The following is a 25,269-nucleotide window of genomic DNA, read 5'->3' as shown; positions in this document are numbered from 1 at the left end:
CCAGACTGTAGTGCCCAGAACCGCACGGGCACTCCGGCCGGCAAACTATTAACTAATCATATTCATTTTACTAACTGAATGTATAACAAAGAGTTAGATAAGTGGAAAGCTAACGTAATACATTACACTTCTTTACTAATTACTAGGGTGATGTAACCCAATTACATTTTTGTTGTGATAAAACTTAAGATTCCATGCTGGTCATATTGTACTCCCTTATCAAAGTGGTGTAAATCTTTTCTGTTGTGTTCTACCATAGCAAAAAAGTTTAATCTCCATCACATTTTGGTTCTAGTTGTGAAGTTTGTACATTAGATGATATTGTGCAAAGATAATATTACTAAAATATGGCTGCCAGTGAAAGTGCTATTGGTTTGGAAAAAATTCACAATAAAATAATAAAATAAATACATAAATAAATAAATAAAATAGTCTCTTATAGAGCTGCTCTGTTTCCTTACTACTATTTTTCTACATGTATAGGTAAAACACATTAAAGCTTTTCTCTCTTCAACACTTAAAAGTGATAACAGCAGTACAACAAAAATTATTTAGCACACATAGAACAGAAAGTGTCAAAAGTCTATTAAAATTTTTGCTTGTAATCAGTCTGCCCCACTGGGAGTAGAGGAGCTTGTACAATGTGGTGAGTAATTACTTGTTTCCACAGTGTCTGAGGCTTTGTTAGTTATACTGTTTGTGCTAGGAATGTATCTGAGTATTTTGAAATTTGTGGAAATAATATTTTAGCTTTGACAGTACAAAAGATGTAAGTAATTTGATGGTTTCTTCTCACAAAATTAGCCATATTGTTCATTTTGAAGTGATATACTGACAAGTTCCTTATGTATTATTTCCATCAGAAAATGTCAGGTTAGAAACTTCTTAAAACATCACTCCAAAATGAAAGCATCATTCAGTTGGTTTCCTAAGAAAAATTAATTTTAATTTGTCAAGATGGCCTGACTCACATTAAACAATTTGTTCCTTCATAAGTTGCTTCTGAGTTTGCAGAAGTGCAAAATACAGGTGACAGTTTCCTTCCTTTCCACCTAAATAGCTCAGAGGTACACTACACATCATAGCCTGCAACCTAGCCTCACCTTCAGTGATACCACGGAGAAGTTTATTTTGTACTTTCATTCCGAACTTTAGCTTGTCCCATCATTTTGAGTCCCAGATAGCTAGGACAGCATGCTGAGAGCAAAATATGCTGTACATCCAAGAGAATTCATTATGTTCTTTAGGAGCCCATTAATAGTTGACTTTATTGCACATTAGGTCACGAATCACAGCACTACAGAGATCCATTGCAACACTACCATGGCCACCTTTAGAGTTATGACAAAAGCAATGAAGGAAAATATCGTTTGGCACAAATCTTTTTACTGTTTATCAAAATGTTCACCTTTCAAATTTATACACTTTTTCATGTGGTAGAACCAATCCTGGACACATTTTTTCAACTCTAATGTTGGTACCTCAAAAATATGGTTTTGGAAAGATTCAATGGCTTCTTGAGGCGATTTAAATTACACTCCACATATTTTTTGTTTGGCACAAGAGACTGAAAAGAAGTCACTAGTAGATAAATTAAGTTAATATGGGTAATGAAATATTATTTTCGTGTTTTTCTCCACCAAATAATCAACAGTTTGACAGATTGTGAAACAGGTCAAGTTACTTTGGAAAGAATGATGCAATGTATTCAGTTGGTTTCCCTTTCACTGATGACTTGTGTGAAACAAACTGTTTTACACAATTCAATATTAACTGTTTTTTGGTTTTCTAAAGCAATGAATGTGACATGTCCAGTGTAATTTCAGGAATATGCAGTTTTCTTGAAAGTGCTTTCTGAGCCAACGACTTTAGTTGGCTTTGTTTCATTCTAAACATTCAAAGCATTGGCTGGAGCTTAGTTTCTGGCTTGTGCAAATATACCTACAGTTTTTCCTCTTGTTATATTGTAGTATACAGATTTTTCATTTCCTCTTTTGCATATTGTTTTAGTATTTCCTTACACCAACTGACAAGCCTGTTTTTGAGCTTTGGACTAATTGTGCAGAATCCATTAGGGACAGAACTCTTTCATAGCTAAACCACCTTCTTCTCCCTCCTCCTCCTCCTCCTCCTCCTCCTATTCTTCTTCTTCCTTAGTGTTTGTGCCACATATTGGTGGCATGTGCTGTTTTGGTTCCCTGTTGCCATTTCATCCAATCTTGTGCCTAATCAGGATGCAGACCTTAGATCTTGAGACCTCCGTGTAGGTTATCAAAGTCAGCACTTTCTAGGCTGTCCTACAGGCTATTTACAATTTACTTTCCAAATAAAACCAGTCTGTCACTGTTGTGTCTTCTAATAGAACATGCCTATGCTTCTCTCGTCTTGCCTACTATTGGTGCAACTCCATATGACTGACAAACTTAATCATCTGTGACATGATCATGCAGTGCTAATCCAGGTGCCCATGTGAGTGCCTTTATTTCCACAACAACAAGTTGTTGTTCCACTTCTTTATTTTGTTGAAGGCAGACATTCAGCACCAAACAGTGCAAGAGAATGGATGGAAATGGAAATGAGCGTGTGGCGTCATTGGCCGGGAGGCCCCTCGCGGGGCAGGTCCGGCCGCCATATCGCAGGTCTTATTACATTCGGCGCCACATTGGGCGACCTGCACGCCGGATGGGGATGAAATGATGATGAACACAACACAACACCCAGTCCCTGAGCGGAGAAAATCTCCGACCCAGCCGGGAATCGAACCCGGGCCCAGAGGACGGCAATCCGTCACGCTGACCACTCAGCTACTGGGGCGGACAGAGAATGGATTACAGATTGGTATACTTTTTCCATTAGCCTATCTGAAACTGAGTACACCAGTTACAGAATGCCATTTGTGCCAAGTGCTGTTCAGATATGTTTAGATTTCCACATTGAGATTTCCATCAGCAGCAACTGTGAAACCTAGGTACTTAGAAGTCCTTGTTATAGGGATGTTGACAACACATTCTGATGGCATCAAAGTCATTTAGATCTGTGGTGAGATACTGTATTTTCCTTATGTCAAGGCACAGACCTATTTCTGAAAAGCAGTCATTTCAGGCTTTGTCTTGACACTGCAAGTCAATTTTACCTTCAGAAGCCAGTGCCACATCATCACCATACAGTAGTGTCCAAGTTGCAATTTTTTGCCAGAGTGTGGCACTCTGTCAAAGGCCTTTTTGATATCACAGAAGACAAGGTATAGGTGCTACCTGAACTCCTCATGGCGTTTTTCAGTAAGCGGGTAAGCAGCTCGAAGATTTTTTTTAAGTAATAGAACGCAGTACATTGTTGTCAATGGTGAATGTTCATCAAAGACACGGTTATCTTCAGGAGCAATGTAGGGAATTGTCATAGGCCCATTCTTGTTCTCTATACACGTAAATGATCTGATGGACAGAAATCTGCAGCTGTTTGCTGATGATGCTGTGGGTTGTGGAAAGGTGTCATTTAGTGACTGTAGGAGAACACAAGATGACTTGGACAAAATTTCTAGGTGGTGTAATGAATGGAAGGGATATGAAATGGAATGAGCATGTAAGTATTGTAGCAGGGAAGGCAAGTGGTCACCTTTGGTTTATTGGGAAAATTTTAGAAAAGTGTGGTTCATCTGTAAAAGAGACAATGTCTAGAACCCTAGTGCAATCTACTCTGGACTACTGCTCAAGTATTTGGGTTTCCACCAGACTGTGTTAAAGGAAGACATGAAAGAAATTCAGAGGCACGCTGCTAGATTTGGTACAGGCAGGGTTGATAAACATGCAAGAATTATGGAGGGGATATTATGTTCTTTTTGAGAAACAGAGTTGAGAGAATTTAGAGAAACAGCCTTTTGAAGCTGACTGCAGAAATATTCTACTGCCATAAATGTACGTAACTAAATGTCCAGGCAAAATTGAATGTACTGCAGTCTTTAATATGCTTAAGGATGTTCCGAGCTCATGCTAAGTTTCATGCTGATGCTTTCCAAATATATTTTGTTGTGCACAGCACTGAGGTTTTTTAATAACCAATTTTGACTGACCTTCATGAAAGTCATCAGAACCACCACTATCACCAAATCCAGTAAAACCATTGTAAACAGTCCTTTCTTCTCTGACTGATTACCAACAGCTGAGCAGAGCAATTGGATTCAATGTTCTCATCAGACAGAAATCTTCATATGTAATTTCCATTTTTCCACAACACTATTTCTTTAAACACTCACCATAAATAAACTACTTAGTCTACTTCTTACATCCCATTGTTTAAACAAAGATGAAAGATAAATTTTAAAAACAGTAATAATGTCTCAACTTGATAGCACTGTTTGTAAACTTGAAAGGTCTCTCTTGTAGAGGAACAAAGTTCTGATATCTTGAGTAATTGCAAACAGTATTATTATTATTATTATTATTATTATTAACAAAAGGTACAGCTACACATTTCAAGATGTCAAATACATGTCTGGGGGAAATTTCAACAATTAGGTTAAAGACTCACAGAAGAAAGAAACTGACATTCTCGACTTCCAATGGTACACACAATTTAAGAATTACAAAGATTAGTTTTGATAGGATAAATCTTCAATAACATATTCAGTGGTAGACTTGCTATCATTTGAAAAATCAGATGCGTAATTTCCTTTTATTTCAAACAAAATATTTGACATTACCTACACAGCTCATCACACATTCTCAGATCTGCAGAATGTGGGTTAACTACCAATAACAATTTACTCAAAATTTTCAGTAAGAAGTATAAGTTTTACCTTAGCATCTAATTCTCCTTTAGCTCCGTTCTTCCTGACGAGGAACGCAGTGGGTTTATCAGCCTGCACACCGGATGAGGGGAACTGGAAAACTTCAAGCTTATGGGCATCTCCCATAGCTGGAGAGATGAACAGCTTGTAAGGTGAATCTGGTATATGCTGATCATTAAACTTGATTCCCACACGGTATTCACCTGCATTGAGGAAAAAAGTACTGTTTAAAAGTAGCCCAATGTTACCTGTTTTGCTGCATCGAAATGTTAGTGTTAAATCAATGTCTGTTTTATATGTTTTTAAAACTATTTTTGTTAATCATAATTAATTGGAGTTATCAAAGTGCTCTTAGCTATCAGAACCTGGTTACGAGTTGTAGCTTTTTATACTTTTTCAGCAATGAAGTATCTAAATAAAAATCAATTACTTTGTTACATGTAATTTTGTACTTGTCTTCTTTGCAAATCACAACCATAACTATAGTTTAATTTGTACACACATGGCAATTTCAATGGCTCCTTTGCTTCTACCTCCCTCATACCACATGAACCAAGTTCCTCATTTCATTTTTTAGTCAAATGTTGTCAGATTTAATAGACAGTTTACTTTTGTAATAGAAAACTGAGATGTCCCCTTTAGGTGCAGGAAGTGCTGCTTATAAATCACACACCCAAACAATCACATTGGTGTCCAGATTCAATTTATCACATTCTTTTTTGACTCTTTCCAGGTTCTTCTCCAATTCGTGCAAGTGATACTTGTCACTCTTTTGCTACTTGCTAATGTTATCAGACTTCCCGTATGCCATGCAAAACTCTCATAAATATATATTCCCGACAGTCAGTCAGTCTGGGGGCAATCTGCAATATATGGCAATTTAAGAAAACTTTATACGCCAAATTACTAAAAAAGCATTTTACTGGATGAGCACTTTTGACAGTGTGTGTAGTGATCTTCATGTTAGTGAGATGTACATATACAATGTGAAGCAACTCCTAACACTGAGGGGGACAATAAGTTGTCAAAACTCAAAAAGCATAAGAGCTCTGTCAAAACTGGTCATCCAATAAAACACTTTTTTAGAACCCCTTACTTGTGAAGTTTTCTTCAGTTGCCACTTGCATAAATCTTTTTTGGGCCTGAAAGAAGAAATGGCATGGTTCCGCTGCCCCACACACCTTACTCACCTGACCTGACTCCGTGCAACTTTGTCTTATCTCCACACGTGAAAAGGGGCATGAAAGCACACCAATTTGACAACATTGAAGAAGTCAAGCAATAAAATTAAGGAGGAGCTGCAAGCCACTTCTAAAGGTGACTACAAAAAATGTTTCGAACGGTGGAAGCACCAGTGGGACAAATGTATTAGTTGTAATAGAGAGTATTTTGAAGGGGATAAGGTTGCTTTCGAAACAATTTTAAAATATGCAGGCTTTTAAAAAATATTTCTGGTTCGTTTTTTGGTACCCCCTCATACATGTCATTGCTGTTAAGGAGTTCATTGTCACTGTTGTTTGCATGGAAGCATGATTTTCCATTTGAGCATTTTACTACAGAAGTAGATGGCAACATGCACCACCAATCACGCTGCTGCATTTCCTACAGCTGCCACCATGGCACAAGGGCACTGCTACAAATGCTTACACCACTGCCAATGATATGCAAGCATCCCCTTCTCCAGAGCTCCAACAATGGGTCTACTCAAGTTCAAATATCAATGCACGGAGCCCCATTTTATGTATATGGCATTTCATAACATTTATAAACTTTCATAGCGGTCAGGGCTCATCACCTACAGAATATTCATTGTACTGAGACTGACTGAATTGTAAATCTTTGTATCTGTATATCAGAGATTGTATGTAGAGATTAAAAACCAGTCAAGTACGAAGTCTTGTAATAACAAGCAAGGAAATACCTGTACTATAATTAGCAGGGAACATACATATCATGAGAACATGACAACCACATGTAAGAAGAACAAAGATATTTACATGCTCTCAGACAGTCATGGAAAGGGCTTAGCTGGTATCACGTGTAACATGCAAACTATGTTTAAGATTAGTGGAATAACAAAACCAGGTGCTCCCTTGAGTGAAATTCTAAAAACTGTGAACATTTTTTGGAGCCTGGAAGAAACTGTTTAATAATCGGGGGTGCTAATGACGTTTATAGGAATGAGAGTAAACTTGCCACAAGAGTGCTAAGAAGCACACTACAGAAACTTACAAATGTGAACTTCTATGTTTCAAGTATACCAAAAAGACATGACCTGATGGAAAAATCTTGTGTCAACAAAGAAATCGCTGTTACTAATAGAAAATTTGAAAAAATATGCTGAAGCTTCCCAAGTGCCACATATATGAATGTACCATCTTCAGAAAGAAGTCATTTTACCAGGCTTGGGCTACACAGAAATAATCTTGGAAAAGCATTCATTAGTCGAGAAACACTTGATGCAGTGTTAGCCGTTGAAGACAAGAATTGCCATACCATACCACTACCACCACCCATCACAGCAACTGAAATTCTCCAACATGAAAATGAAACTGATTCACTGGCACCAGATCAAGCAGTAGAATCTTCACTTGCCACAAAAGTAGCTGAAGCAAATGAAGCCTCCACAACAGCTCCAACAGTATCAGAAGCAGCTACAGACTATACAGCAACGTCATTAGCAAGATATGTGCTTACGTCCAGAGAGTCATCAGATACAACAGGAATTCCAGCATTTTGCAGCACATCCAGAAGAAAGAAAGACAAGATGCAGGAAACCTGTGTCCCTAAAGGATTTTTGGTACCCAGCCTCAACATGAAGAAACCGTTGACACCAGACAATACAAGTAAGAGTTCCTCTTAACCGAGTTGCAACAGCTTAAAATTACTTAGCCTTAATATACAGTGTCTCAAAAATAAAATTCTAGATCTCGAGATTGAGGCCAGTGATTATTGTGTTGATTGTATTTGTATTCAAGAGCATTTGTGCAAAAATTATGAATTAGAAAACATTAATATTTCCCCATATACCTTGGTTAGTCATTTTTCTAGGAAAGAAGACAAGAATGGGGTTGTCTGTATTTATGTAAAATCAGATATTAAAGTGAAAAACAGGCCTGAAGCTGAACTCCTGATCATAGAAAAACATTGAGGCAACAGCAGTGCAAATGAATGTAAAAAAAAATTGCAAAATAACAGTCATGTCAGTGTATATGATCACCATGTGGTGACCCAGATTTTTTTTTTTAATAAGATTGAAGAACTGCTGAGCATCATACATGATGACTTCTCATCAATAACTGTTATGTGGGGACTTTAATGTCAATATGTTGGTAGCCAGTTCATTTAAAATTAAATTCCTCAATATTCTACACAGTTTAAACCTATATTCTAATATAAACAGTCTTACAAGGGTAACAAACGCTTCAAAAAGTCTTATAGATAACATATTTTCAAATATAGAAAGCCCAGATACAAAAGTTTTGAATATTGACCTAGAAATATCTGATCATAACACACTTATTATTAAAGTGCTCACAGTTCCAATACATACAAAAACAGTACATCATAGGTATAAGAGAATTTTCTCTCCTGAAAACTGCAACTAGTTTGGTATAACGCTGACTAACGAATCTTGGGCAGAAGTATTGTCACAAAATGATACAGATGCTGCATACAGTGTTTTCTCCTCTCTTTTAATGACAAATTTTGAAATGTGCTTCCCAAAAAGATGAGTTAATTTTAACTAATCTAGCCATAGACACACAAATTCTTGGATCACATCTGGCATTAAAAACTCTTCCAAGACTACGAAAAGACTAAACTCTGAAATGAAATCTAATACTGACCCTAATTTCAAAAAACATGCTACTAGTGATAACATTGAAATATAGAAGGAAGTCTTGCCCAATTACATTAACAATTACTTTCTAAGTGTATCTGATAAATTAAGCAAAAGCTTTACCAAAGAAGAGAAAACAACAGCACCAAAAGTAGTCAGTAGCATGATAATAAGTCCCACTAATAAATATGAAATATTGAAAGTAATTAACAGTATGAAACCCAAAATGTCTGCAGGACTGTACAAAGTGCCAGTGACAATAATAAAGAAAAGTCGTCTCACAAATCTTGGAACCACTGGTACCTATTGCCAATTTATCATTCAATGAAGGTCCAAAGGCTGAAAATTTCTAAGGTTAAACCATTATTCAAAAATGGGGATATACATAAGATAGAAAACCATAGACCTATATCCCTCCTTCCATCTTTATCAAATATTTTTGAAAATCTGACAAAAATTAGACTCATAAGCTACCTTTACACCTTCAATCTTCTAAATTGTAATCAACATGGTTTTTGTACAGGTCACAGCACAGAAACAGCCATACAGACCTATACGGAAAAAATAATTAGAAATTTAGACAATAACAAATGTGTGGTAGGAATCAACCTAGATCTTTCCAAGGCCTTCGATACAGCAGATCATCAAATTCTCCTTGACAAACTGGAGGCAATAGGCATCAGAGGAATTGGGAGGAAATGGTTTGAATCCTATCTCCAAGATAAAACTCAGGTTGTGGAACTCACCTCATCTCAGAATAAGCAAAAATTAAAGTGGGTTTCTGATGCTACGAAAGTGGCAGTAGGTGTCCCTCAGGGTAGTGTTCTTGGCCCCCTATTATTCCTACTCTATATAAATGACATTGAAAGGCCAAACAGATCATCAAAATTATGTTATTTACAGATGATACAAGCACAATTATAAGTGATGGCAGCAAATCCTTATTCACTACAGGTGAAAAGCTTCTGAAGAGTGTGCAGCAGTGGTTTTACGCTAATAAGTTAACACTCAATTTAAATAAAACAAATTACATACAGCACGGAAAGTAAATGACAAGGGTGATCACCATTTATCATTGCGTGACCATGAAATAGAGAAGGTCTGGTCTACAAAATTTTTGAGCATGTACACTGATCAGCACTTGAGCTGGAAAGACCATGTCACACACATATCCAAAAAAACTCAATTCAGCATGTTTTGCACTGACAATTTCTAGAGCTTGCAGTGCAGAGTGTACAAGATTAGTGTATACGGCTTATTTTGATTCTATTATATCCTATGGAATAATATTCTGGGGTGCATCTAAATGTCACTTGAGGGAAGTTTTTAAATACCAGAAAATGGCCATTAGAATTATTACACCCAGCTCTCCACAATCACACTGCAACCCCTTGTTCATGCAGCTGAACATACTTACAGTATCATCTTTGTACATATTAAAAAGCATAATGCATACAAGAACACACTTGAGTAGTTTACATGTAAATTCAGATCTTCATGGCTATAATACACATATCTGTAAGAATCTGCATGTAGAAAGAACAAGAAAAACAAAAACTTAAAAACATGTGAGCCACTATGGAATAAAACTTTATAATGCTCTGCCACTCTGCATCAGGGGAACAGAAGATGAAGAAAAATTTAAGTCAGAATTAAAAAAGTTTCTGATAAATAAATGTTTTTATAGCATAGAGGGAATATTTTGAATCCTTAAATCACTAACTGATAGTTGTATTGTCAATATCATGTTGTTTCTCATTGTTAGTTCTATGTCTTGTTTATACTCTTTTAACTCTAAATTAGGTGTAATATTTTTTTTTTCCAAGATGTACTAAATATATATAAATTCATCACATACGGTACATGTTAAAAGAGCATGCAAAAGAACACCCCATTAATTCAATGCTTTAATTTTCAAAATATTATATAATGTTAATTTTGTGTGTTTTAATTCAATGTTTTAATTTTCAACATAATGTTAGTTTTGTGTGTCTGATAGAAATTTGTAATATTCTGCTGTGCATATTATGGACAGTACTATGCCAATTCCTATATCATATAAATGATGCAAAGGATGATAATAAATGAAATGAAATAATGAAATATTTCTACATCCTAATCTGCTGTTAGCAACTGATGCTGTAACTACAGCAAACAAAGATGTGTTACTTTTACTATTTGATATTTAATATCCGAATTCTCTGCCCACAAACTGCATCTGTTCCTCACACCTGTATCCAATAAAGAGCTGCAAAGTGTGCAAAGGAAGTTACAACAAGGCAAGCAATGTGACAAGTACAAATTCAATAAACTAGCAATTTGAATTAGAAAATGCCACGAGAAATGACAAGCAATGAAAAAAAATCACTCTGCTGAACCTAAGCTACCCACTTTCTCCCCCCCCCCCCCCACCTCACCCCTACAACACAGTACTGTTACAACAGCCATCTCTCAGTTGCTCTGTGGACTAGGATTATCACACTGCTACAGTTCTGTAGAGTGCATTCCACAATATTTCTTTACAATTCTATCTCGCAATTCATAGTTTTAGAGATGTCTCACGCTAGTGTTGGTGTACAATATGCATTTTGATCTCCATCTGCTATTTCCACAGTCGATAAATCACTGTCAACTTCAATTCAAATTTCCATTTACCAACTAAGGATCATTGGATTCTTTCTTTTTGATGAAGTGTTGCATTGTGATACACGAGTTCATTTTTATATTGAGAGAAAGGAGGAAAAACAAAATAGAAAATGATGATTAATAGTTTAGGCTTAAAACAAAATTACACGTCGATAACATTAAATCTGAAGTCTCTTTAAACTGCTACTTTAAATTTTTAAAAGAAAAATGAAGATCATTTTAGTGTAATAAAATACCCTAACTTCACAACTTTTATCACAGATGCCTTATACTTAATAAATCACTTGCTGTGTTTTCATGGTAAATTTGTTTTATTTTATGTACCCTTCCAATGTAATGAAATACACAAATAGCAAAATCAATTTTTTTTTATGGATATTGATCACTGCACGACTACCCTTTCCATTAACAATAATCTTTTTGTATTAAAGCTTTAAGCAGTATGTGGTAGAGGCAAGCAAATGAGGTGAACAATGACTGTCACAGCTTGCAGTATAAAATACAATAATAATTTCATTTATTTGTGAGACAGTTAAGTATGGCTGTTGCACTATTAATTAAAAATTCTTTATGAGAGAATACAAATGACAAGCACAGAAAGTGGCCATATGCAGCAGAAACAAAGTATATTAGTGGATGCACAACATAGTATCGTGACAGCGATATTGTTAATTATATCTGTAGATAACATTTGTATGGAATGGTCACATTTATACTGTCACATTTGTTTTAGAACGTAGCTAATTGTACACTTATACTGTGCAGTGCTTTGTAATAATTCACAAGATCAGAGTTCGATAGAAAGAATATTATGAAGATAAATGCAAAAACATCAATAGATGAGCAGAGAAGTTTCAGTGCATTTCAAAAATAAAGTTTCGTGCATTCCACTTCTTTATGAGTAATTATAAATATTAAGAATCTAGGGGAAATAAACCTAACAAGTTTATAAAATTAGCATGAATAGCTAAACTGCATACAGTACACTGGTAAAATTAAGTAAACATTGCTTAGAAGTCTCTTATGTGAACCAGTAACAGATGGTAAAAGATTTTCAAGTAAGCAGTAGTGATCTTGCTAAGATGTGTATAGAATACTTGACTTTAGAAGAAACATAGAATGCAATGGAAGACTATGTTTAAAGAAATTGTCAATCCGCAGAAGCAAGGACATGAAAGCTTTTCTCACTTTAATATGCATAAGAAAAAAAAACTGTCAGAAGAAGTCTACAAACCAAGAAAAATAAAACAACACAAATGAAATTAAACAACATTTTTCCACAGCATACTGAAGGCTCTGTGGCATCAGCTACACTGATATAATCACAATATTCCCACTCGTTTTCTTTGAAGCCATGTTATATTCTCCAAGACTGATCTCTGTACCTAAAGAATGTGGTAAACCACATTAATGGACACAATTTTCTCAAAAACTCATCCATATTTACACTGTCACTTTCCAGTTCACTACACAAAACACTTCAAGAAAAGAAAAGCAAACTGCAGATGAAAGTATTATACAAAGTTGCATGGATGTGAAACACCCAGCAAGATGATCTTCACCAATGAGATCAAAGACGACCATTAAAGACACTAATTTTTCACAATGGATCTTCACACACAGGAACAAAGAATCAAGCAAAGTAATTTATAAATTACCATGCAAAATTAAAAATAAAGTAAAAAATCTATTTATTTTCCTACCATCTGGTTGAACTTGTGAGAAGCTTCTCTGGTTTGTTTCGGCTGCACCACTATTTGTGTTCAGCTTTATTTCTTGACATACTTTGTATGTATGGAATGGCTGAGTTTTATTATACTCCCCCATTGAAGACTGCTCTTGCTGCACCTTCCACAAGAGTGCTGCTGTTGCCTCTCCAGCACTGCTCTTTCTCCACAAATCTGTGCTTTGCTCATCGGTGCAAATTTAGAACCAAGATAATTATTCTTGGCATCTCGACAAGTTTTTGACAACGTTGCACATGTTGAAATGGGTGGGACTACTTGGCTGGAACCCAAAGATCTTTTCTAAAAGGAACAGGCTGTGGAGGTGGTAGCTTTTTCTAGCTCTTCCCCTCTACTCTGACAAGTTATGGCATTCATACTAAAAGCTATATTCAGAACTGCCCATTCACAAAATAGAACATCCACATTGCATCATAGGGCCAACAAAAGCATAAAATTGAGTTCTTGGAGTTCTAAATTAGGTCTTCAGACATTATACAATCAAGTGAAAACATATTTTTTTACCCAAGTTAGTTATGGTATTCCTCAACAACCCTGACAATCTTAACTTTTATATCCAGTATTCCAATACATATTTGCAAACATCCTGACTGATGCTGTATTAAAAACATTGCAAATTTTAATGTTGTATGATACTGTGTACATAAATTCTTGAAACAATGGCTTGGGAGAAATACATAACTGTCTTATGTTGGCTTTTGACAGAAGTATCATTCACAAGTTTATTCCATGACTTATCTCCAGTTACCTAAGAAGAACATACATCTATTGGCGGAAGTAGGACATCATACAAAACAGTATAGAGTTCTGAATATGAAAATTTGCACTTGCACCAGACTTTTTTCTCTTTAGGGGGGGGGGTGAGGACTGTTCAGTTCTTCTTTAACTGCAGTGTATAAGGGGCTATGCTAGACAAATCATGGGTTCCACAAGAAACCCTGATAAATTTGATGCAACAAAGATGTTTATGTAAAAGACATCAACACTGCTTTTTCAGGAAGCAATTATTCTTCCTTTACCAGTCATTAATGGTAAAATTGTCACAAAAAGTGCTAGTATATTGCTCATAATTATTATCCAGTGATAACAACATGAGCACAATAAATTAACTAAATGAAAGTATCCTAACATCAAACATCTATTTACATCAGGTGAACTGTTCTCATCTTAGAATACATGTACCATCCAAATGATGTTCTGTAACGCTTAACAGACTGTAATAGATGCTTGCCACTACTTTAAAAATTCAGTTGTAGAACAACTTTATTACAGTTTACACTGTATTTGACAGTAAGTGCAATGAAAATGGAAACTATCGAGGTGTGTAACTATCGTTGAAAGACAGTACTTTATTGAGGATCAGAAACTTTTGTAATGATAATATCGCACCTGTAGATTTGAAAAACATCTGTGATAAGCATAATCCTTTGAAAGGGGATGGGGAAGACAGTGGGTGTTTAAGAAACATTTTCCAGACCGTTATGGAATGAGAGTGTGTTCTCACATTTTTTGGAAGTTGTTTTGAAATCCTTGAAATGGACATTAAAACTTCCTTCTACCATGTAATATTTAAAACTGCCACAAAAAGTTGACTAAAAATGTGGAGTTCATTTAAATATTGTTGTACAAAACTAACCTTTTTTTTAATACTCATTACTGTACACACCTGGCTCTGAGACAACGTAGCTGACATAGCAGGAACCATCCTTGCGATCCTTGAAGTCTATTTCAGCTTTGCTTGGTCCCTCAACTGAGATGGCAAGAGAGCCAGCACCAGCTTCACGGGTCCAAACATTGAACTCGCACGGTTGGCCTTGCTCACCACGCTCCAGACCTGGGCCTCCAGCATGAACTCTGTGTGCACCACCATCCTTCAGAGGACCAACAGTGAACTGGAAAGGGGACCCTGCAGACAGAAATATTTGGAATAAGTCTTCAGGACAGATTTGTAACAGAAAAGTATTTATCACTGCCAGTATTGTCATCCTGCACACAAGTGAAACTTAACATTTGTCACTACATGCCAAGTATAAAAAAGGATAATAAATAGATTATGGCAGTCACATTAGGACCATTTGAAAATTCAGTACATTAAGACTATAATTTGTTTTTATTTAGAGTTTGATATACTTCTTACAGCACAGTTCATTCCAAACCACAATCTGCCCACTGAGTGTACCACAGTGATAATACACTACAATATTTTCCATGTGTTTTCAAACAATTTTAACAGACCTAGTTAGAGATATTAATTCTGCTGACAAGACTTGATGTCATAGGAAATTTCACATTCCTTGTAAAGGAAGCATCATTCTCTCTTGAGTTCAAGCACTATTCAGATTTGTGTTCAGTGAATTCTTGTATATGGGAGACAGTGGGCATTTTATCTTACGACTCCTCCCCCCCGCCCCCCCCCCCCCCCCCCGCCCCCATCTCCCCAAGTTATTTATCCTTTTACATCCTCACTACTGGTTAACATATGCAATTTGCCATAATAAACAGTAAATAATATTAACTGAGATATTGTTGGGAAATCTGTAATTTTATCATTTAATTCAATAAGTATCACACTCATCACACTGAAAATGATTTCACTGCTAAGATCTTTCTTAATGGCATGTGCCATAGAACACTTAACATCTCCATTCAGAAATGTTCACAATAAGAAAAAAGTGTACCATATGTTGTTGTGAGGCCTTTGTAATGTTTCTTGTACTGAGCTACTGACAGCATGTAAATGGGAGCAATAGTTCTGTAAAAATTGAATACAAGTGAATGTTTTACTATAGAAAGGTACTGAGGTTGGTACTTCATTTTTCACATGGTTTCAGTGGTTGCGAGTTGAAAAGAATATAGCCACCAATGTGAAATTTAGAAATCAGATTTATGTAAAATATGAAAAGAAAACGACTTATTAGAATTGGCAGTGAAAACTAATTAAAATATCTAATGTCAACAAATGCCTGAAAGTTGAAGTTATTAGCCTCAAAATCACAATGTTTGACATTTGCAGAATGTTTTGAGGAGGAAACGAGGCAATGAAGAATTTGGCACATTTGACTCGTGTCAACCAAATGCAGGAACATTTGGTCAATGCTGACAGTTCCTTTGCAAGAGATTTTTTTTTCCTTGTATTGGGTAGCATTGTTTTACTTTTATCTGATACGTTAAGGTCTTTAGAGACCAATTGTTCTGAACACTCCTTTTTAATTGAAAGTAGTCTTTTCATTTACTGTATCACCCTCTGAATACCTTTGTAAAAGCCATTTCTCCACATTCTGTATAAATGCAACATGTTTAATAGAAGAAAGTGCGACAACAGATGTCTGTCTACCATCATTTTTTACATAAATGGACAATATTGTTTTAAATGTCTGCATATATGATACATATTACTGACAGCAAAGAGTCTTACAACAACAGGCATCTCAGATCAAAACGTAGTAAGTATTTGAAGAGTCTTACCGGGAATGTGCATTTCCTTATATTTCACGGATACTGTGTGCACACCAAGCTCTTTTGGGACAAAATGTACAGCATACAAGCCATCTTCAACTTCATTTATTTCAGCATCTTCAGTTACTCCTCCTGGTGATGTAACAGTAGCAGCAAGATCAAAAGCAGTGATTCCTGAAAGGAGAGACTAGCATTAGGAGGAGGCCACAATTCATCACCCAGCTATTGTCTTTATTTTGGCAGACATGCTAGAAATATTTAACATTAGTTGAGAGATGTATATTAATTGAGTGCTGGCAACTTTATAATTGATAATGCCGGTGCTTCTTTTTGTAGGTTTCATGAAGCATTTGTTAATCAAAGAAGAGAGAAGTGACCAAACAGGTATTTCCTGATAATATTTTAAAGAAGCTATATTTCATTGTTCCATTAATTATATCCAATAATTCATGCAATTTGTCATCATTCATTAAATACTTTATTAGTAAATGAGGCAGAACTGTGGCGATACTTCACAGAAAATTGAGGAGGTGGGTTTAAAAAAAAGGGGGGGGGGGGGGCTGAAGGAAAATGAACTTCATTGCCTCACTGACAGAATGGTCATTAAAGATGGAAACTTTCTCATTAGGTCAAGGATGGGCAAATAAAGTGTTAATGGCCTTATTGACAGGTCAAGACCCAGTTTTTGTCTGAAACAATTTACAGAAAGGACACTAAACATGAACAAGATTGTGCAGTCATGCTTTAAATTTAATTTCTTTGCCTTAACCAATACACCACATTGCTCAGTTGATAAATTCAAATTCCAGTGGAATTCACTTACAATGTCTGTGGCCTCCCTAAATTTCTGCAAGTAACTGCTGGAATGTGTCTTCCACTGGGACCATGGTGGTGTGAGGGTTAAGTTAAAATTTTCCAGTCTGGCAGGAAAAGAGTACAGCTTGCAAAAGGCAAGGTAAATGTTAATTTACTCTGCAAAATAGTTTTTTTTATATAAAATGGAACACCTTGCTTTCATAAAATTCTTCATTATGAACAGTTTGTTGCCAATGGAAACTCGTGCAAAATTTATGAGAGTTTATAAGGAGTAATTGCCTTCTTTTGTAACAGTTAAGAAACAGGCTGTTGAATTTGAACATTGGTGTACTTATATTTAAGTTCATCCATGTGATTGAGGTCTGAAGACAGTGACCATAGACAAAAACTGTGTACATTTTCTCAATGTGGTATTGAACAATGAAGAAATACAACAAAAAATGTGAAAATGATAGTAATGAACATATTAAACAGAATACATCTTATTTTGTGGCCCAATTTGTAACTCTAAATGAAAAAGAGTACTACCAGTTAGTACCAGTAATGTAAAAGCAATCAAAAACAGTAAGTAAAAGTTAGTGGTCATGCACCAAAACAAGCAAAGTTCATTTCATCTGCCTAAAAAGATTAAGGTCAAATGGTTTCTGGGATGTAAAATGGATTTTTATGAGAGATTACATAAAAAGTAAAACAACAGCCAACATATACTACCGAAGTCCTTTGAACCAAATGGCTGAAACAAAATGTGACAACAGTTGCCACAACTGCAAAAAGAAAGAAATGGAACACCTTATGTAAGACTGACACATCTACTCATGAAGAGTTTTTAATAAGTGGCAAAAAATTGAGAAATTTGAAGTAAAAACTGTTGGAACATCCTCCCAGATCCAAAGATTTGACATGTTCTCACTTCCACTTATTCCCATAGCTAACAAAATTTGTAGATGTGAAATTTTGTAATCAACATGGAGGCAAGAAAATTAGTGTTTAAAATTTTGTTGGTGATAAGGTCATAAGGGAAAGAGCAAGAGCTTGTAATGGGAAGGAAATTGGCCATACCCCTGCAAATGTATTCAACATTAAGTGATTTAGGGAAATAACAGAAGACCTAAATCTGATGGCTGGACAGGAATTTGAACCACAATTGTGATGAATATGAGTCCAGTGTTTACCACTGTATCATCTTGTTCTACTCTGGAATCGTGCATCAGAAGTAGAATATACCTATTGGGAAAAGAAAAATTAAATAAAATTTAAAAAAATGACAACTTGAATTAACTTAAAATGGAACATCAGAACTAAAGTTTATTTTTTATTTAAAACCTTAGTCTCATTGCCAAGAGGCATCTTTTCTCCTTTCCCTTAGGCAGATAAGGTAAAAACAGGCAGCTTTGTGTGGATTAAAAAAAAAAGTCTGTTCAGAAAACTATTAAATCCACAAATATTCAAAAGGACTATCCCAGTGCTTAACACAGCCCACTTCCTAATACCTATGAAAGAAAAACTTTAATATAAGTATCATCATTCTCAGTTTTTAGAATCATAAATTAATTCTGTGGAATGAGCAGATTTGTTGGGGCTAGCCCTAAATATGGAAAAGGGGCGGATGAGTAGGAAGAACAAACCTGTAATGTTTGGATACAGTATTCCTAGAGTCTTGCTTGACATAGTCAAATCGCTTAAATATCTGGGCATAACAGTGCAAAGTGATACGAGCACGTGAAAACTGAGGGAGAGGGGGCAAATGGTCGACTTTGGTTTATTGGGAGCATTTTAGGAAAGAGTAGTCCTCCTGTAAAGGAGACCGCTTACAGGACACTGGTGGTACCTATTCTTGAGCACTGCTCGAGTGGTTGTTATCCGTGCTGGGTCAGATTGAAAGAGGGCATTGAAGTATTTCAGAGGCAGGCTGCTAGATTTGTTACCGGTAGGTTTAAACAACATGTAAGTGTTGCGGAGATGTTTCAGGAAGTCAAATGGGAATCCCTGGAGGGCAGGCGATGTTCTTTCTGAAAACCTCTATTGAGAAAATTTAGAGAATCAGCATTTAATGCTGACTACTGAACAATTCTATTGCTGCCAACATACATCGCATGTAAGGACCATGAAGATAAGATACAAGATATCAAGTCTCCCAGAGACGTACAGACAGTTGTTTTTCCCTCACTCTATTTGCAAGTGGAACAGGAGGGGAAACAACAAGCAGGTACATGGTACTCTCCGTTACGCACCATACAGTCACTTGTAGAGTATCTACGCAGATGCAGAGGGGAAAAAGGGGAGGGGGGCAGGGATAGTTCACTCATAATCCAGGCTAGTAGGAATCCATCTTGTTCAGAGCACTGAGAATTGCCTCTCCCGAAAGCAGTACTTTGTGTCAAATAACATCAATGTGATATTACATAAAAGACTTCACTTTAGTATGATGATAATGACCTCCTTGATACATCAATCTGTACAATGACTCCTTAACAGTCTGAAACTGATACTACTTTCCTTTGCACAACTCTATTTGCAGTTGTGCTTTTTCACTGGCTCTATGGGACTACATGAGATGTGTATGTGCTTTTACTGTTTTAAAACACACCCAAAAGCAAAGCATGTAACGTCATCTTAAAGGTCTTTGTCATACTGAAATATACAATAATTCAGTCTATGGAGTATATTAACTCATAGTTCCAACTGGGTGCACAAGAACTTAACTTGCAAGCAAACATTTCTAATATAAAAGATAATACACAGATTACCCATAACAGCTGTTTAGTCTGGTCCTGTTAAGTAGCAAACGAACACAGAAGGTGTCCTTTGAAATTGCTGTGCCCGTTCCATGAAATGGGAACATTACTGATAAAATGGTTGAGAAAAATCTAGAGTAAACATAACTTTGGAAAATGCATGTACACAGATGATTTCGGTGTACATGATAGGTCAGTTATCTCCCTAATCATTCCTGTTTCAATGGAGGACACTATTGTAATGGCAGCCAAAAGAATGTCATCTGCTGTAACACACTGTAGCAAAGTTCTCAAAGGAATGCAGTAATCTGGTCATAAAACTTCAGTTTTGCAGCAATGAGCAAATTACCTGGCATTTTGAATGTCAGTTTGCACTCAGAACCAACTTCTGTTATGGGAACAGCTTCCCTCTGCCTCTGTATTTTCTCACGTTGCCTGTTCGATCCTTCCCCTGTCACCTAAGCAACAAAACAAATGTTATAGTGAGAATTCAAACCCATACACCATAATATTGTATTCTAAGACAACAAAGTGTAAATACATCATCTGTATAATATCCAGTTTTTTTTTTTTTTTTTTTTTTTTTTTCAGAAATTGCTTCAGTTAATTCATGAGCATACATACAAACCTTTACTGTAAAAGGTGAGCCTTCTACATGATGGTCTGCAAATTTGAGATTCACGATATAGTACCCAGGTTCTGTGGGCTTGTACGATATATTCAGGGTTCCATCCTCATTATCTTTACATTGTATTTCTGCCTTACTTGGACCTTCAATTGACAGTGACAGGCCACCGTACCCTGAGTAAAAAATAATAATAATTAAGCATCAGAAAGTGAGCAGTTAATTTGCCATTTTTACATAAAATAGACAACTGTTAACAATAGAACTTTGAAGTCTTTGAGGCAGATTTGTTGCACTAAATGTTCTCAGCACACTTTTCACGTTAATTCACTATAAAATTTGAGATTTCAACAATATCTGAGACTGTTATCATCCAGAGATTAATGGAACCACATAAATGTAACAAATGTAGCAGTGCCCACTGCAGCTGGAGATTAAATTGGTACCAACAATAATATACCATGCACAGCATGTTTGGTTTCATCAGTACATATAATATAGGGCACAGTCCTATGCAGTGGCCTGGTATCACGTGGCTGCTTCGATATTTTGTAACAATATTTGAAGCTTTGATGACAGCAATGTGTAATGCTAATTAAATAATAATAATAATAATAATAATACACATCCCAGAAAGTGGCAGTCATGGGTTCCTCCTATTATTTTTACCTCGAAAGTATGTAAGGTTGCTGCATTTGACATTATTCTATTGTGGTGGAATGCAATTACCTCCTTCCAAATTCAGAACTTGTTCCGGCAAGTATTTAGTTTGAGAGCCACATTTTATTGAGGAATTCAGATCATGGTACACTTATTTTTCAGTAGTTTGGCACACACGGAAGTCACTTAAAATGCTACAAAAAATACTGCAGCTAATTAAAGCAGTAAGTCCAGACCTTTGAATCTCTGTACTACTAAATTTACCAAATATATGGGGTCACATTGTGTGCTAATGAAGACCATATGCAATACTGGCAAAAATGTTTTAACATTTTAAAACATGATGTAGTCTAATAACCAAATAATTTTATAGAAAGTGACAACTGTATGACACTAAGCATATTTTATTAGTAATTACCGTACATTACTGTATTCAGAAATATGTCTGTCAAAATACAGAAATAGACGAATAACTGCAGAATTCCTACTCCTTCAGAATAACTGCTATCAAATTAATAAAAATAATAAGGTGTGAGCCCGATAGTTGTGCTCTACGACAGTTAAGTATAATCAGTACCTTCGATTGCCGTACAGGAACAGTGTACGTACAGCCAAAATTTCACCCCAAAAAATAATTCACGATTTTTTGTGAAAGGTGAATATAAGAAAAAGCTGACTATATGAAGAGGGGTAGTTTCACTAATTACAATGCATAATTTCTAGTGACAGTGTTTATTTTAACTATTTGATGAAAATATTAATCTGAAAAATCATTTGCAATCTATGGAAAATACAGACCGTCAGAATACATACGTTATACTAATTGGTGGAACGTAATATTTAAAAAGACAAACTATGAAAACCAAATTGCTGCAATTTAATGAGTTTCTTTATTAGTTGATCGAAGACTTTTGCAGATGTTGGGAGACTTAATGGAGAAATTTTAATAGGATACAACAGGAAAAAGATTGTTTTAAATAATGATAGTTACCTGCACTTCTTGTATCAACGGTGAAAGAGTTGTCTGTGTGAGTTTTCCCTTCAGTAAGACCTGCACCTGTTACTTTCACTTTCTTTGCATCACCAACTTCCCGTTCACCAACATTTATCTTGAATGGTGAATTGGCAATGTGCTTTCCCAGGCGTTTTACGGAGACAACATGTTCACCTACTTCTCTTGGTGTAAATGAAATACCTGTAACATACATTTTCAAAGTGCAGTTATTTCACATGTTGAAAGTGGGAAACAGTAGGTTGTTAACTAATTTAATAAACAATTCAAAGAGAATAAATTAATTTCACAGGAATCCATCTATAGAGTGCAATGTCAGAAACACAGTACAATTCAAGCATATCAGAACTTTATGTACTGAGAATTTCATTTTATCACAAGGAATAAAAACTAAGGCCGCAATTGAATACCCAGAATTTAGATCGGTTTGAATTTCCTGTTTGTAAGTAATTCATTTGCACTGTAAGAAACTAATTCACTTCTTTTATACTTTGTCATTTGTGAGTTCAACTTAATCCTTCGAAAGCTGAAATTTACAGTTCTGCTTTGATAGCACCTATACTCCTCACTGGAATATTAGTACCAAGCGCACAAAACAGTGTTGTCACATCTATGAAGGCCACCTCTTTCATAAAATTCATTTATGAGAGTTTCTAATTTGAGTTGTTCTGCTCTTTAGGAAAAGAACTTGATGAATTTTGAAACCCTTACAATATGCACAATATACATCCTTATTAATAAGGGACAACAGGAATATACAGAAATAATTATCACACACCACATCAAATGTAATAATATTAGGATGCATTTGAAAATCCTTATCTGATTTAGAATTAGGAAAAACTGTGTTTTAACAGAAGTGAAATGTTATGCTTCAACATTATTTTCAAAGACGTGTGTGTGTGTGTGTGTGTGTGTGTGTGTGTGTGTGTGTGTGTGTGTGTGTGTGTGTGTGTGTATATATATATATATATATATATATATATATATATATATATGAGAGTTAAGTGATGTGCGCAAAATTTCGTTGTACACTGGTGTGAGTTATGGAACCTGCCCTGTCTCATATATGGAAATATAATGAAGCTGTAGGCCAACATACCAGTATTATGTCAACCACCATACTGAGTATAAAGTTAAACTAGAAAGTATATTATAGGATTTAAAAATTTCCTGAAACAGTACAAAGTGTGTGTACATTTTTCTGATATAAACCATGTACTGATGTACTTAGAGGATCTCAAAAGAGGTGTTAGGTGCTGTTTCTCTGTTGCATACAAAGATATTTCAAATTCTGGTTTTGTTTGTTACGTCTATGTGAGATTAGCCTAAACAGAGACTGCTCACAGTGTGTCTCGACCAACACTTTGTACTGTCACAAGATGTTATATGTAACACCTCTTTAACAGTCTGGGCTGACTCAATGTACACATCACAAGATTAGTTTTGAAGACCTCTCTAAACACGAGAGATATGGCACTTGGCATATGTTGGAAGAGACTGCTGATGTGTGTTTCTGTAATTACAGAGTTGCATAAATTACCAGCATTATAAGCTGCCACTGAAGTACACCCTAGTACAACTTATATATACCAGCATTTTCAGTGGTTACATGAAATGAGTATGTGCAGTGTGTTATCCTGAAGTTCATTTCATTAGCTATACGTTTATATATAATGTTCATGCAGAATGTGTCAACTGATGAACAACGTCACACATTTCTGAAATAACTGTTTCTGTGATTACATTCTCAGGTTTGTAATTGATTATCAGTTTCTGTTCAATAATACCTCCAACATACTATGTAATCGGGGACAAAAACTGTAATTTGCACTTACAGACATTATGAATATCTTTGAGACATTTTATTTCATTGATACATTGGAAAAGAGGAAAGAGCATTATAGTCATGCATTTTGCTTCTTCCTTTGGCAAATTAGATTCACCAGAGTGCAGTGTATATCAACTTTGGTCTTAGTATTGTATTTATGAATAGTGCCATTCGAGCTTACAGCAGTTAATGAATGGAACAGGAGGAGAAGAAAAAGGGGGCTGAGTTATCAATGTATCCTCCAATAGAATGCAGGAGGTGAGATTTTGGTTTGCATGTTCAGTAGCTAATTCTGTTTTATCCAGTTCATATATAACATTATTCCTGTACCTCCAATAATAAACACCCAGACTTTGATAAAATCCTTTCACGGTTGTGCTAAGCTTTCTGTCATGTGACAAAGACCAGCACCTAGTCTGACAAAACTTGTAGCATGGTACTTTGAACCCAATTTATCCTGTAGCTGCTAAACCAAAGTAGAATTATCCCTGCCTGGCTAGCCGCGTGGTCTGATGTGCTGCTTCCCGGATGGCATTCCAGTCCCCGGCACGAATCCACCCAGCAGATTAGTGTCAAGGTCTGGTGTGCCTGCCAGCCTGTGGATGGTTTTTTAGGTGGTTTTCCATGTCGGCAATTGCTGCACAAACACTGTCTCCACATACGTAATAGAAGGATACCTTTTTCACAGTTTGTTAATCTCACTGCTTTTCTTTAGGCTTCCTTGCAATGTTCTGATGCACCCAACTTTCCCTATGTACTTCTCTAGTTGAGAATTGTGAATTGTTGTTTATTTGTCTAATAATGTACATAGTCTAAATCAGACAAGTTAAACCTACGAGACAGCCAAATTCCAAACGTGCTATCAAAATACATTCCCTTTCATCATTCAGTTGTTTTCTTTTCCTAGAACGAGATCTCTCTTACCTGTAATTCAGATTTTTCACATTCTAGTTCTCTGAAGCAACAAATTTCCTCACGTACCACAACCTCTCATAATAATCTTTTAGGAAAGATTATCACTCAGCAACCCATCCTCTTTACCTTAGTAATTAATGTAAGAAAACCATGATCTTCAGTTTTCACAAAATACTCCAAGTTTAACTAACCTTGGCAGTATCA

The 25,269-nt window shown here is 35.8% G+C and overlaps 1 protein-coding gene across 4 annotated transcripts in view; it reads right to left on the bottom strand.

Annotated features, from left to right (window-relative positions):
- LOC124721177 (filamin-A) overlaps nucleotides 1-25,269 on the bottom strand; it is a 537,279-nt gene that overhangs the window by 6,726 nt on the left and 505,284 nt on the right. For all 4 annotated transcript variants that reach the window (XM_047246011.1, XM_047246013.1, XM_047246012.1 and 1 more), the window contains 6 exons: nucleotides 22,299-22,502; nucleotides 20,651-20,823; nucleotides 20,372-20,480; nucleotides 16,481-16,645; nucleotides 14,682-14,921; nucleotides 4,793-4,986 (listed from right to left, as the gene is read on the bottom strand). In XM_047246011.1, the coding sequence (XP_047101967.1) occupies nucleotides 4,793-4,986; nucleotides 14,682-14,921; nucleotides 16,481-16,645; nucleotides 20,372-20,480; nucleotides 20,651-20,823; nucleotides 22,299-22,502 (1,085 nt within the window). The remainder of the gene's footprint in view (nucleotides 1-4,792; nucleotides 4,987-14,681; nucleotides 14,922-16,480; nucleotides 16,646-20,371; nucleotides 20,481-20,650; nucleotides 20,824-22,298; nucleotides 22,503-25,269) is intronic.

This window comes from Schistocerca piceifrons, chromosome X (genome assembly GCF_021461385.2).
Source record: "Schistocerca piceifrons isolate TAMUIC-IGC-003096 chromosome X, iqSchPice1.1, whole genome shotgun sequence".
In the NCBI taxonomy this organism is placed as follows: Eukaryota; Metazoa; Arthropoda; class Insecta; order Orthoptera; family Acrididae; genus Schistocerca; species Schistocerca piceifrons.
The sequence above is the reverse complement of the archived record's forward strand: the minus strand, read 5'-3'. Positions and strand labels throughout refer to the sequence as shown.